This window comes from Parasteatoda tepidariorum, chromosome 1, assembly GCF_982258835.1.
Source record: "Parasteatoda tepidariorum strain Cologne lab strain chromosome 1, Ptep-v5.0, whole genome shotgun sequence".
NCBI lineage: Eukaryota > Metazoa > Arthropoda > Arachnida > Araneae > Theridiidae > Parasteatoda > Parasteatoda tepidariorum.
This window is the reverse complement of record NC_141755.1, coordinates 126,294,027-126,308,588: the sequence shown is the minus strand read 5'-3', so window position 1 is coordinate 126,308,588 and position 14,562 is coordinate 126,294,027. Positions and strand designations below refer to the sequence as shown.

The 14,562-nt window shown below is 29.1% G+C and overlaps 1 protein-coding gene across 4 annotated transcripts in view; it reads left to right on the top strand.

Moving 5' to 3' along the window:
* Window positions 1–14,562, top strand: part of LOC107445531 (DNA-binding protein RFX2) — a 77,947-nt gene that overhangs the window by 38,398 nt on the left and 24,987 nt on the right. For 2 of the 4 annotated variants that reach the window (XM_087152573.1, XM_087152574.1), the window contains exons 2-7: window positions 16–247; window positions 4,528–4,645; window positions 8,989–9,103; window positions 9,545–9,647; window positions 12,467–12,595; window positions 14,284–14,465. In XM_087152573.1, the coding sequence (XP_087008699.1) occupies window positions 125–247; window positions 4,528–4,645; window positions 8,989–9,103; window positions 9,545–9,647; window positions 12,467–12,595; window positions 14,284–14,465 (770 nt within the window). In that variant the 5' untranslated portion in view covers window positions 16–124. The remainder of the gene's footprint in view (window positions 1–15; window positions 248–4,527; window positions 4,646–8,988; window positions 9,104–9,544; window positions 9,648–12,466; window positions 12,596–14,283; window positions 14,466–14,562) is intronic. The other 2 variants (XM_043055531.3, XM_087152575.1) reach the window with 2 other exon arrangements.

The following is a 14,562-nucleotide window of genomic DNA, read 5'->3' as shown; positions in this document are numbered from 1 at the left end:
CCGGTTTTACTTTAGTTTTGCGTGAGTATGAGCGCTCTCCTCATTGGCTCTGTGTTATTTTTCTATCTTGCATCTGGAACTGGTTGCTGTGGCGACGGTAGAGCAACATTTGGAAACTGTTACCATGGCAACTGAGCCGAGTTTTGTATTAGCGGACTTGCCGAGAGAAATCAACAGAGACCCCCTGAAGACCGCGGGAAACAACCAACAGCCTCAAAACCTTTCATCAACTGCGGAAGGCGGCGAAGTAAGATTATCGAAAGTTTAAAACTTCTTTCATTTATTTTATGCTTGGGGAGAAAGTGTTCGAGAATTGCAACACATGCTTTCGACAGCCATTTTGATTTCAAAATTTATATTTTCTAAATAAAAATGCATTGCTTCTTGAATATTATTTTATATTAAATTTTTATTTTTTATCACGTTTAGCAAAAATGTCTGTTGTAAAAGCGTTTAGCTTGTAAATTAGAGGGTTGCTTAAAAAGAATAAAAAAATCTGAACTTGAAAACACTTAGTCTATCGTTCGATTAATTGATTCCATTATCAGTTTTAAAGTAATAGAATATGGGAATAATATTATTGAAGTAAATAACATAACTTTATTGATAATGTAAAATATAATAGGAAAACATTTTGTTTGCATTAGACAGGGCGCATAGCGCTTTTAAAAAGTGCTAAAAGGTGCTTATTTTCGATTTCCATGTTTTAAAAGCCCTTAAATGTGCTTTTTTTTTATTCAGTGTTAAGAAAATGCTTAATTTTCTATCATTTTAAAAGATTTTTTTTTTTTTTTTTTTTTTGCGGGTGGATTGTTGTCATAAATTACAAAAAAAACATGATTTTCAGGATTTTCTCTGCATATTCAAACTGCATATATTTTTTCAGGATTATGTTAAGTTTTTTAAAAAATTTTTTGCATTTCTTTGATTTTTTTGTTTATAAAGCAAGAACTTAAAGCGATAGAAAAAAAATTTATAGCTGCACATATCCTAATTATGATTTTTTTTTCTTGGAAAGTGATTAAAACTATTTTTTGAGTGCTTATTTTTTATTGAAAAATCTGGCTACGCAACCTGATTAGGATGTCTTTATTTAATATTATCTGGGTAACACAAATTACAAAATGGGAATGAGTAACACTAACTCTAAAAAAAGGGATGTATAGTACAAACTGTCAAAAACAATAGTTTTATATATATATATATATATATATATATATATATATATATATATATATATATATATATATATATATATATATATATATATATATATATATATATATATATGATTTAAATATTACCTGAGATAATTTAATTACCTATTGAAATCTTCAATTGATTTCACCCTAAAAGCAAAAATGCGAAAAAGAGATTTGAAAATAAAACCATTATAATAAGTGATGAAATGAAATAAGTATTTACACAACCATTTTTTTTTTTCTTCAGTTTTATCTTAAACTTAAGTTATTATGAAAAAATAAAAGTTTTGGACTGAATTTTGCTATCTGATAAACATAAGAATAATTAAAATCTGCTCTTATAATCATATATGCAACAAGCATATATGTTACTAATGTAAAATAATAAAAGTGCTGTCTTTACGAATATATGTATATAATTGTTTTTAATTGAACATGTAATAATTTTTTATTCTAATATTTTGGATGATAGTCTCGCATTTTGTTAAGGAGGAGACGCACAAATAATTTCCTTTTTCACATTTTGTAAAGAATCATCAGAGTAAAAAAATTAATTTAAAATCATGAAATCCATAATACTAATTTTCGAATGAAAGGGCGGCGACAAAATCACTCTAATCGGTTTCCTCATATGTGTGTTTCGTTTCGAGATTGTTGTAATAAATAATATCGTATAAAAAATATCGGATTTAAAAACTTGGGAGAAATCAATAGCAATAACTGCTGAAAACTTGATAAAATATTGCATTAAAAAGTAAGTACTCAAATTCATGATTCCAATTTTTCAAATTGTTTGAAATATATCGGGATATTTAAAATCCACATGAAAATCAATGATTGCCAAAAATTCGGTCGAAACATCGCATCAATTTACGATACTATTGGTGTAAATTGCGCATGTCAAAAAATTATTATCTAAATGCTTGATTCAAATATTATGTGTAAATTTCTGTACAAAAGGAAAGTAAATTTTTTTTTACTTTTCAAAAGATAAATCTTTCTGCGAGAACTCTGTAACATACTGCTCCAATGTTGCCATGTCGCTGCAATTCTGTCACGGGGGCCGACAAAGATGTTCACGCTGTTAAAACGTGAAAAAATTATAAAAAGTATATTATATACTTTTATCAGCACAGCGGTTGACTGCCTTAGTCCAAACCTGCATCACAAAATTGGTTATTAATGGGAGAATAGTGTAAATATTTCACTCATGAGCCAGTTAATAATTTCTCACAAATAGAATGTTTTTGTGCAATGTATGAGGTTTAATTTTGATGATTATTCTAAATATTTCTTTTTAAGATTTGTTAAAATTTTTCTAAACTGGTTTAATTTCCATTAAATTTTTATTTTTTTTAATTTGAATGTGTTTTTAGTGATATCTTTCATTCAAATTACTTCTTATTGCTTTGCTGTTTTATTTGAGTTTCTTTTTATTGAAATTCACTGAACTGGGGGAGGCTTGGTACATACTTTATCCTTTTATTAGTTGGAATAACTTCTTATTTTTGATACCTTTGAAAGTATGTAATGTATTGCCTTTATTAAGTACAGAGAGGCCACTCACCTGGAATTATCGGGGAATTTTTTTTATACTGCAAAAATCGGGTAAGTTTGGATAAAAACCTGGTAAAAATCAGAGAATTTTAAAGAAAAGCTGGAATTTTTTTCTTAATTGAAATTATTATGCCCCCTTTTTTATCTATGGAAATGTATTGCCAAACAGTTCATCAACTTAGTGATACTTTAAAATTTGTTCTATTATAACTGTGTAAAACTAGAATGCCATCCCACGGTTGCTAAATGAATCAAGAAACCTTTTGGGAGACTATGTAATTTAGGGAAGGCAAAGATTGTGATGGATTTATTTGCTTCCGTTTATTTTTCTCTTCTTCTACCCCCTGGGCTGAATTTATTTATTGTTCGACTTTGTTCTGATGCTTTGGGGGTATGATTTCTTTTGACCAAACGTTAAAATGTTTTAATAACGCTATGAAATTCTCCAAATTTTAGTTGATTATATTTTTATTGCACTCTTCTTCTGAAAGGTATTTGTACTCCCATCCAATGAAATCGATACATTTTTTTTTCTCGACAAAGCCAACCAATCACTCATTTTCATATAATTGCTAACAGTAACTTTGTCGACAAATGGTCACAATTGTTACTTTGATGCTAATTTTCTCGGTTTCATTACAACCTTTTATAACACATTTTGTTTATATTTATAAAAAAAGGTTCTTTTACAAACCAATTATATGTTAACATTTACTGTTTTGTGAATAAATATTTGATTATTGGTTCGAATTGTGTAGTTATGACGATATTTGTAAATCTTGCTTGCATTCCAGAGGTAATAACTCTTTTTACCCAAAGAAAGCTTGCAAATGTATGGGAAACATGTTAAATGATATCTAATCATAGAATATAATTTTTTTTATTCATATGTGTTTAATAAGGAAACAAAAACTTTGCTTTTTTGTTTTGCACTGTACAGGTGTGAATTTCTAGTTGGGCATTACTAACTGTCAACCAGATAACCAAAATTTTAAACTTAATATTTTTAGGCCACCAAGGTATCATTTTCAACTGAGGATTTTCGAATTAATGACTTTAACTTACAAATATCAGTTTTTGATAAGTTATAAGCCGTTAAAGGAAAGGCTATATCATTTGAAATTCTTAACCGCTTTACGTAAATCCTAACAAGGGCAGTTTTTTTTTATTTTTAAAAAATTCACACTAATAATAGAAAATGGTATTAATAATAATTAAAGTAAACTGTAATGAGACAGGTTATCTTGCTCGAATGTGTAGTGTAAATAAATGTATTGTATTGAAATGTAAATAAATATAAAAATTTATTCATTATAATCTCCTGGAATTATTTTCTTTTGCTTAATGAAAATATATTACTTTCGCTAGGTTTTCGGGTAACTCTATTTCCAATTGCCTACACTTAGTGCAAAAACTACTTAAACACATTAAAACATTTTTATTCAGTAAAAGCAATATATTCTACACACTAAATGAATTATTTTCTTCTCATCTATCTTAATTTTTTAAAAATTAATAATGTACCAAAATATGAAAAATTTAAAAAATGAAAAATAAAATCTTGGCTAAGTTGTAAAGATAAATTTAATCGAAGTTTTTTTCAAGGTAATATATTCAAAAAATTAACATTTTAAATAAAATACTTTAATATTAACACTTTTCTGGTACCCATCCTACACTTTGTGCAAGCACGCTGACCTTGAAATTTTAAGATTTTTAGCTGGAAAACCTGATTTAGTGGCCACCCTCATGTAATGATTTCTTATAGATTTCCACATCATCTGAAGAAGCTGCTCAAGTAGTCACTCACAGCTTCCATCCAGAGACACAACAGTCTGTCCTGTTTCAAGCTTTAACTGCACAGCCACACTTCATTGCTCTCACAGGTAATTTGGTGTAACGATTCGTTCATTTTAGAGATTTGGAAAAACCATCCAGAATCAATACAGTTTATAATATCAGTCAAGTTTTAACCATAGTATTAATTTCCAAGCTGTTTTTTATGCTTTAAAACATCTGAAAATTAAAAAGAAGCAATTAAATTTAATGAAAAATTAAATAAGAATATTTTACTTCTATAAATATAGCAAGACTCATTGCCATAAAAATGAGTTCACCTATAAAGAGTTGTCAGAATGAAACAAAATCTCACGTAAGTACAACATTGATGTAAATAAGTGATTGTAAAACAAGTACAACATTAATGTAAGTAAGTGATTGAAAAACAAGTACAACATTGATGTAAGTAAGTGATTGAAAAACAATCATTTATTGCGGAATAAAATACTAATAATTGGAAGTTTTAGTACCTTCTTGGCCCACCTCTAGCACGGAAGTAGTCAGATGTAAGTGTCCTTTATAATGTCTTGCAGCTGCTGTAAAAACGCCACTAAATCAACAGTCCAACTTTTGTGCCAAGTGTTCCCAGATATGCTTATTCAGTATCAAGTCTGAGGATCAAGTGTAGGCCATGCATTGTCTCATTAAGATATGGCGCCTGGAAGCCTTGCCCAGAATGGCCAACACGTGTGACTGAAATATGTCACAAATCTACCGCAAGTAATGTCATGGTACCATGGATCAATATTAAGGGGGTGTTGTATGCAATGGCACCCCATTCTATTACACCCACCAACTATAAGAGTTGTGTATCTGTACAGCGCAGGCAGGATTGATGCCAACTGCTGCTTCCTTTCAAAGTAAAGTTACTCTCGACAAGATTGAACTGCAACCAAATGGAACCAGGTCATCTTCAGATATGAATCCAGATTTAGTGATCACCATCGTGTACGAGTCTGGAGGCTCATGGCCTCAATCCTGCTGTACAGTATCATACCCCCTTGTACGATAGTATGGGGTGTCATCGTGTACCACACACAATCACCTGTAATATTAATCCATTGTGCCATCACAACCCAGCGTGACATCCTTCAACCAAATATGATGCCACTCCTGGCAGGGTTCCCTTGAAGGCATTTTTCACCAAGGGTGTCGCAGGAATGCCACATTACCAGCTGTCCTTGCTCGATTTGTCATGGAACGATCATATATGGGACCCAGAGGGGTGGCTCTGAGCTTAGTCAATTTACAGCGACTGTGGAATGAGAAACGGTGGGGAATTGTATGCTGCATTTGCTCCATTCACTTATATTTTTCTCTGCTATAAATGATCTTTTGGCTTTGATCACTTACTTATATCAGAGTACTGCTACACAGCCTTGTTACGTATGATTGCTCAGGTGAACTGTTATATCTGTATTTGAATAATAGCTACCTTGTTTTATTAAGTTAAATTATCTTTTATTTCTCTTAAATTAATTGGATATTAGAGAATATTATTGTCATCTCTTGATTTCTGAGTCAGTAATTGTCTGTAATATCACTGGGTCTTGTTTATTGTTGGGTGCAAGTGAAAAAAATGTTTAAATATTTTATGTCAGTCAAATGAAGCTTTATAAATCCAAAAATGTTTTTTTTCATTTGCAGCTTTTTAACTCACTAGAATGGGAATAATTCAAGTTATATATAAAGTTCTTTTTATTATACACGCCATGCATTAGCGTAGGAGTGCATTACCTTTATTTGAAATATGGACGCAAGAAAATATAATTTAGCTTTCCAAAACTGCCTTCGAATTTTGTGTTCACTAAGAATAACTTAATAAGTTCATAATATCAATTTATAACTACCAATGTAATTATAATTTCATAACTGCTTCGGCACCTTCATTCTAAGTTTACGACTATTAATGTTCAACTCTGTAGCCTTAATTTGAACCCATCCCAAAAGATAAGGGAATTTCTGGATAAATTTTTTTTGTTTTTATAACCATCATTGAACAACCAACCCAATTTTGGGGTTACGTCTACCAATGTTCAATGCCGTAGTCTTGTAATTTTGAACCCAGTCCAGAAGACAAGGGAACTCTTGGATCAAGTATTGATACATAAAGGTTCGCCTTTTCTGTATTAGATAAGTACATATGGCTTTGTAAAGATTTTCTTGAATGCATTCAATAGGTTCAAGAAGATAATTTTTTTTCTCGATATTTGTAATGATTTTTGAGAAAAGTAGAAGTTTTCACCAATCAGTATGAACCAAAATTGCTGTAATAAGCTAATTAATTAGTGCAGACAATATTTTAAGTTGCAAAAACAGACATGAAACCATACTTTCTCTGAATAAGCATAATTTTATTACGATGGATTTGGAATTATTTAGGATTAACATTGCTTTAAGATGAGTGTATAAGCATATTAACAATTACTAAATATATTAAAAGCAGTGCATTTATTTACGGGCAATTAAACGAGTTTGTAAAAATGTTAGTAAATCGACAAATTGTGTTACAACAGTCAAAGACAGAAATTTTTCTTTTTTTTTAAAAAAAAATTTAACAAAATTGTGACATATTGAATACAAAATACTTTTAAATATTGTTTAAATGTGTACAGTGTGCAAAAAAATAAATGCACCTCACTGAATAACTATTTATCTAATGATAGGATCTTCATGTTCTAGAATATGATCCAAATGGTTCGAAGGAGTAACCTCAAATATGCAGATTTTGCAGTCCATATTTTAGGTTATGAAATCAAACTCAAAATCGCATATTCTATCAGGGATGTGAGTCTTCCGTGGATATGCGGATTTCCGCTAAAAATGTTTTTAGCACAAGTTAAAATATTTTATGAGGAATTAAATTTTCTGCGAAGCGAAAGTATTGAAGTCTCCATTCCTCCCTCAAAAATTGATTTTCGTATTTACCTGATTTAAAAGTTGAACGTTGCGATTCTTAATCAGGCGATTTAAATGTCATACATTGGGATTCTTATTTATGAGATTTAAAAATCCAATATCGCGATTTCTAATTACGCGCTTTTAAAACCCTATGTGGCGATTCGTATTCACGCGAGCTTAAAATCCAATGTTGTGATTCGTTTTTGCAGTTGTAGTATCAAACATTGATTTTCCTATTTATGCATGCTTTAAAAATTAGTGGGATTCGTATTCGCGCTATTTAAAAATTACGCATCGTGATTCGTATTTGCGTGATCTAAAAATTACACATCATGATTTGTATTTTTGCGTTTTTTAAATTCGATATAGAGTTTCATATTCACATGATTTAAAAGCCTCATTTTGGGATTCATATTCTCTTAATTTGAAATCATGCATGTGATTCTTATTAATATATTCATGCAATTTTAAAATTAATTATTGGGATTTATAATCACATGGTTTACAAGTTTAAAAATTGTACTTTTTTGTCAAATTTTTGTGTGTGTGTATATATATATATATATAAAATTATATATATGTATATATAAACAATATATATATGGTATATATATGTAAACATAAGTTCAAAATGAAGAAAAACAAAGAAAAATTATAGACATATGAAAAAAGGGGGGAAATAATAAGTAAAAAAATATCAAACAACAGTTTTTTTAAAAAAAAGACAAAAAAAAAGGATGAAATTTTATTTAAAAAAAACGGAAAAAAAAGATATAATCTTTTCATCAGCCCACACGATTATATCCGCAAAACAGAGTGCTTTCTGACATTGTATGAATAAAGCCAAAGCAAAATATATTAATACAATAGTGACATATATATATATTCATTCATTCTTGAATTTTCTCTTTTTTACTTTCCAACTACTCTCATCCCTGATTCTTGGAATTAGCATGCCTTTTTCCAATGGATTCAGATCCCAAAGATAATTCTATGCAAAATGTAACTTATAGTAAATATTTATTGTTTAATTTTAAAATTGCAAAAAAAAAAAAAAAAAAATTGTGTTGTAAGGTATGCAATTTGTTACAGCATTTTGAAAAAAAAAATATTTTTATTAGGCGAAATAGTTCCTGAGAAATCGAATTTTAAAAATACAACTTCTTAAATATGCAATTTCTCAGGAACTATTGGACCAATTATTGCTCAAAATTTGTATCTTATATAAAATTACATTCTTTAAAATGATATGAAATTTTTTATTAAGATTGTTATGCAAACCTTTATTACTATTGTAAAAAGGGTATCTAATATTAAGAAGCGTAATATATTATATCTTAGATAATGTGAAAATATTTGAACAAGAAGATAGGAACAACTATTTTTTCTTCAAAATCTTTTTGTGACATTTAACGGAAATTAATTCATGAGTTTCTGTAAAACAAAAATATAAGTTTCTATTGTATTCTAACTTATTTTTTAATTGCAGTTCCAATTCAAGACATCAAAAAACAGGAAGTTTCTTCTTCACAGGAAGTCCAGTGTGCCCAATATGTGGATGAAGGAGGAGGCACCAATGTTTTTTCAACTCTGAGTAACCAAATGTAAGTAGTGTTAAGGTAATCTAAAATACTCAATTTAATTTTATTTTTACCAAATTAAAAAATAATGGTGGAAGCAAATATATTGCAATTAATTATTCTTCATTTGCAAATTGAAACTCATAGAGATTGAAATACTGTCAATTGAAAAATAGCCTCCTAGCATCATATTTTAATAAGTAATGAAAGGTTAAAAAAAAAAAAGCTGTCTAAAATTGTCAAAAACATGCTTACATAATATTTGAATGGTCCCTATAAAACCACATTTTTTCAATTTATACTGAGCCTGATTCAGCAAATATCCTAACACCACAGCATGTTATAACAAATAGTTCTTGATTCTTTAAAAAAATGCTTTGTTGTTTGAAACAATTTTGATTTTTCAAGGTTGATATTAAGTATAGTTTGTGCAAATTCTAAAATTCATAATTTCTTTTTATGTAGGACTACATTTTCAATTTATACTGCACCCGAGTCAGCAAATATGTATACTCCCAACACCACAGCATATTATAACACCAATAATAGTTCTGAAAGCTATTCTGAAGTAATTATATCTTTATTTACTTTACTTTATTCTATTTACTTAGTGTCTGTTTTTTTTTTTACTGTAATTTCTTTTTCAGAGATTGAAAATTTAATCTTCCAGTGCTAGTTAAACATATTTTTGTCTACAGTAGTTTATAATCTAAATTCATTTCAAATATAATAATAGGTCAATGAAAATTGTCCTTAAGATAAATAAATTTATAATGTGATACTGTTTTGATATGTATTGTGCACAGTTCCTGGCCAAATTTTTAGACGCACTGTAAGATTCTATGTAAAATTTTAATTATCAGGTGATATTATACAGCTCTTTATTGTTTTTACGAGACTGTTTGCACTTGTTTACGTTTATTGTATCAATTGATTGACACTGTAATGCAATACATTAAAAATAAATACAGGTTGCATAGCATTTTTAAAAAAGTGCTTGTTTTTGATTTACATTGTAAAAGTGCTTAATTTTCTATCTTTCAAAAATGTATTATTCTTTGCCGTGTTGACTGTCGTTCTAAATTACAAAAAATGCGTGATTTTCACAATTTTCCAGGCAATATTTATCAGAAATGTCATTATTTAATCATGATTATGTAAAGTTTTTGAATTTTACTATTACTATGTTTTATGTTTATAAATTAAGAACTTTAAACGATAGAAAAATTTTTTTTTATTACTCCACAGATCCTAATTCTGATTTTTTTCGGAAAGTGGTTAAAAATATTTTGTGAGTGCTTGAAAAGTACTTAAAAGGTGCTTATTTTTTGTTGAAAAAATCTGGCTATGCACCCTGAAATAGGAAGTATGAAAAAAATCTGAATAAAAACCCATTACATGTATGTTTAAATGTAAAAGTATTAGATATAAACTCCTGCAAAACATTATTAAAACACTACTGTGCGTATAATAATTTGGTCTAATTATTTTAATATACTAATGTAATAAATATTCTATATTTATATAATATATTGTCTAATTTATCCAATCCTTGAATTTACGTTGATATATCGTCTAATTTAACCAATGGATACAAAAACATAAAAAAGTTCAAACTCGTTTCAGTCACGTAAAAACAATAAAACTGTATAGTATCACCTGATAATTAAGATTTCATATCGATTGCGTCTAATGATTTGGCAAGGGACTGTGTATAATGATGTATTGTGTAAGGACTGTAATGTATGAAGAAAGCAACATTTTAGTGAATGTCTGAAATTAGAATGCAGTAGCAATTCTTGCATAACAAAACATCACTGCCTATGGCTCCCTCATTGTGACTGTTGCATGCACACTTTCTCCACATTCAACAGAGAAAGGAATTTTTAAAAATATTCCTTCGTTGAATGTTAAAGAATTCCACTCTTAAATTATTTATAAGGAAATAAGTAGACATGGTGCATGCAGGGTATCTGCGCATCTGGAAAGTCGTGAAAAATCATGGAAAGTCATGAATTTTGGTATTTAAAAAAATTGGTCATGATTTTAACTATTTTTTAAGAAAAATCATGGATTTAGGTCGTCAAAAAATCTGATTTTTAAAATGGAATTTAAATGGAAAGTCATGAATTTTGGTATTGAACAAAATTGGTCATGATTTTAACTATTTTTTAAGAAAAATCATGGAAAGTCATGGATTTAGGTCGTCAAAAAATCTGAGTTTTAAAATGGAATTTAACCCCCTCCCCCCAATTTCATAGTATTCCGAATATCTGAATTTGTAACAAAATCCCCACTCACAGTCATATTTGATTAGAATATAAAATGTTTTTATCGTGTTCTTTAAAAATTATGGTTTCCAATCAAGAAATGGAGGAATCAGACTCAGAAGATGAAATAAACTCATCAGTGCCATCTTCAATGGAAGTCAGAAAAGCACTTAATGTATTGTGGCAAGCTTTAGAACAAAGAGGAGGAAATATCGAAATCTATAAAAACTTCTATAAACTCTCAAATGATGTTGAAAAGTTAATTTTAAATACTGCAACTCAAGCAACCATTGATCTGTTTTTTGCAAAAATTTTGTAAATTTAATCTTATGTAGGGTTTTACTTTATTAAAATAATTAAATTAGTTAAAATAAAGCATTAACGTTGTCATTATTTCAGCTTTTAAAGTGTGTGCATTTAGAATGTATCGTAAAAATTTGATTTTTTTCCCTTCGGATGTTGAATTGCCTCTTAATAAAATCAATCAAAAGAGCATTAAACGAAAGTGATTTTAATAAACGGCGAGCACTGTAATAGGAATTATTAGAGTAATTTATGAAAATTCAATTTTAATTTCATAGAGCAGCTATCTCACTCATGACAAAAAGGAGATATTTATCTTGATAGCAAATAAATGAATTATTATGCTTTCAAATTTAATTTTTAAGCACTGATTTATTCTTTTTATGGACTGAATTTATTAAAGTATACAGCTTTTTTTAAAAAAAAAATAAGCATTCCCCGCAGAAGGAATATACAGTCTTACTGCTGACCCCTGAGGAAAATTCTTGGTTTCAAATTTCACAGCAAACAGAATAAAAAGTTTAAAAAAATGAGAGGTAAATAATTTACAGATAAACAATTTCATTTATTAATTCTTAAACAATTTGAACCATGAAGTTAAAGATGCAAGTTCTTGATTTGTAAGGTTCAGATTATTTGTACCCGGTTAACAATATATATATATATATATATATATACATGCACACACATATATGAACGGATTCTTTTGTGATATGTATTTATATAAAATTGTTAAAAAATGAACAATCTGGTATATTATAATAAAAATATTTTAAAATAGAATGTGTATGTTTACTATTAATTGATTCTCTAGGTTAATATTTGTGAAGACCCTCAGTCCTTTAGTGAAGATCAGGAGGATGTTTTTCATGTAGATGGAAATGTTACTGAGTCAGAAAATAACATGTCTTGTTATCCAAGTTCTCGTTTATCTGCAGCATCTGTAAGCATAAGTTTATCCTTCTTAACTACCAACAATTTTCATTGTCGTACGTTTATAATATTATGGTTTATAATTATCTGTTTTCTTTCGTAACTACCGAGAATTTTCAAGTTAAAGCAATAAATGTTGTCGTACGTTTATAATATTATGGTTTATAATTATCTGTTTTCTTTCTTAACTACCGAGAATTTTCTAGTTAAAGCAATAAATGCTGTTGTTATTAAGGCAAGGAGTGCGATTGTTCTAATTTTCCAGTGACACCATCTGCGGCCAAGAATTCGACTTCTGCTACACCCATTTATAGGGCGGACCCAATCATACGTCCACATTTTGACCTGAATCAGAAAACGATCCATGGTCAATTCAATACCCCCAGAGGAATAATTTGTTATGGGAACATGGAGGACTTAGTGACCCAACTGGTTTAACGTGCACAAGTCACCATTTAGTACACGGGCTGTCTTCTGCCAGCTGATTCGAACTCCTGTTCTCACAAATGCGAGTCCAGCGCAAAAGCAATAAATAAAGAATTTAAATGATTTGCTTCAAACTCTAAATAAAAGCAAAGTACGCTATTTCTTCTTTCTCTTTTCCACCAAACTACTTTTAGACTGCTAACTGAACCTTCTGATAAACGGTTGTGTAATTTTCCAAGTGAAGGTTTTCATTTGATTGTATAATAAAATTTCTTTTTCTGATTTTGTACAAATAAATCATAATAAGAAATGTTAAGCATGCTGTCAAAAGTGAAAATAGTGCAAAAATTTTGTTTGTGAGATTCATATTTGTGCTATTCAAATGAAAAGGATAGGTAGTTGCAAATATTTGAAAATTTAAGAAAAATATTTAGACGCTATGACAAAGGTGTACCTTTATGCCTCTTCTGTTCTTTCGATAAAAGTTGTTAAATATAACTACTGGGACATGTTTTTATTACAGGGTTGCCACTCCGCAGAAAGAATAGAAAAAACTTGGGAAATACAGGGAATTTAAAAATAACAGAGGAAATGCAGGGAATTTCAATTTTTTCCTTTAGGAACTGGGAAAGTACAAAGAATTTTTTTCTCATTTTCGTCTTTTAAAAAGTGGTGACCATTCTGTGGGATATTTCAGGATTACATTTCTGCTATTACATTTACTGTAGCCATATTTGATTGATTCAAAGTGGACTTGAAAGTAATTATTGTTAAAAATAGTGTTCATTGGATTTTCCAGATAAATTTCATTCTACTTATACGTACATTTTACAATGCAGCAGATTTTCTTTCTTCCAATTCAATTTTGGTGCCATTAATTTCTGCAACAGTTATAAATAAACAATTCAAAAAGTTTGACATTTCTTTTTTCAAATAAAATTTCCTAGGGCTGTAATCATGAATAAGAAGTGTTCTTTAAGAGTCAGCAATAATGTATTCAGATAATTTTTACTAAAAAATAATGAGCCTTTTATTACGATACACCTTAGGACAAAAAAAAAACAAACATTTTTCTTTTATGCAGGAAAGAATGTGCCAGTCATGTTAAAAATCTCCCAAAACGTGGATTTTGCAATAAAACAACTTAATTAACTCTTTCTCAACACGAAAACAGCATTTGATTTAGATTTACTCGATAGAAGATTCTGTGAACAATAAAATTGTGTATAATATGTGATATATTAATGTCAGAAAACTAATTTTTATTTTTAGATGAGATGGTTAATTGACAATTATGAAATGTCTGATGGGATGAGTGTACCTCGGAGTACTATGTACACTCAATATTTTAAATACTGTCGAGAACAGAAGATGGAGCCACTGAATGCAGCATCTTTTGGTAAACTGATAAGAATGGTGTTTAATGGTCTCAGAACTAGAAGACTTGGCACAAGGTGAGTATTTTGAATTAGTTATTTTTGTTTCTTCTACAGAAGGACTAAACTTTGCAAAATATTTGTCTATTAAAATATGATCTTATTAATTAATATT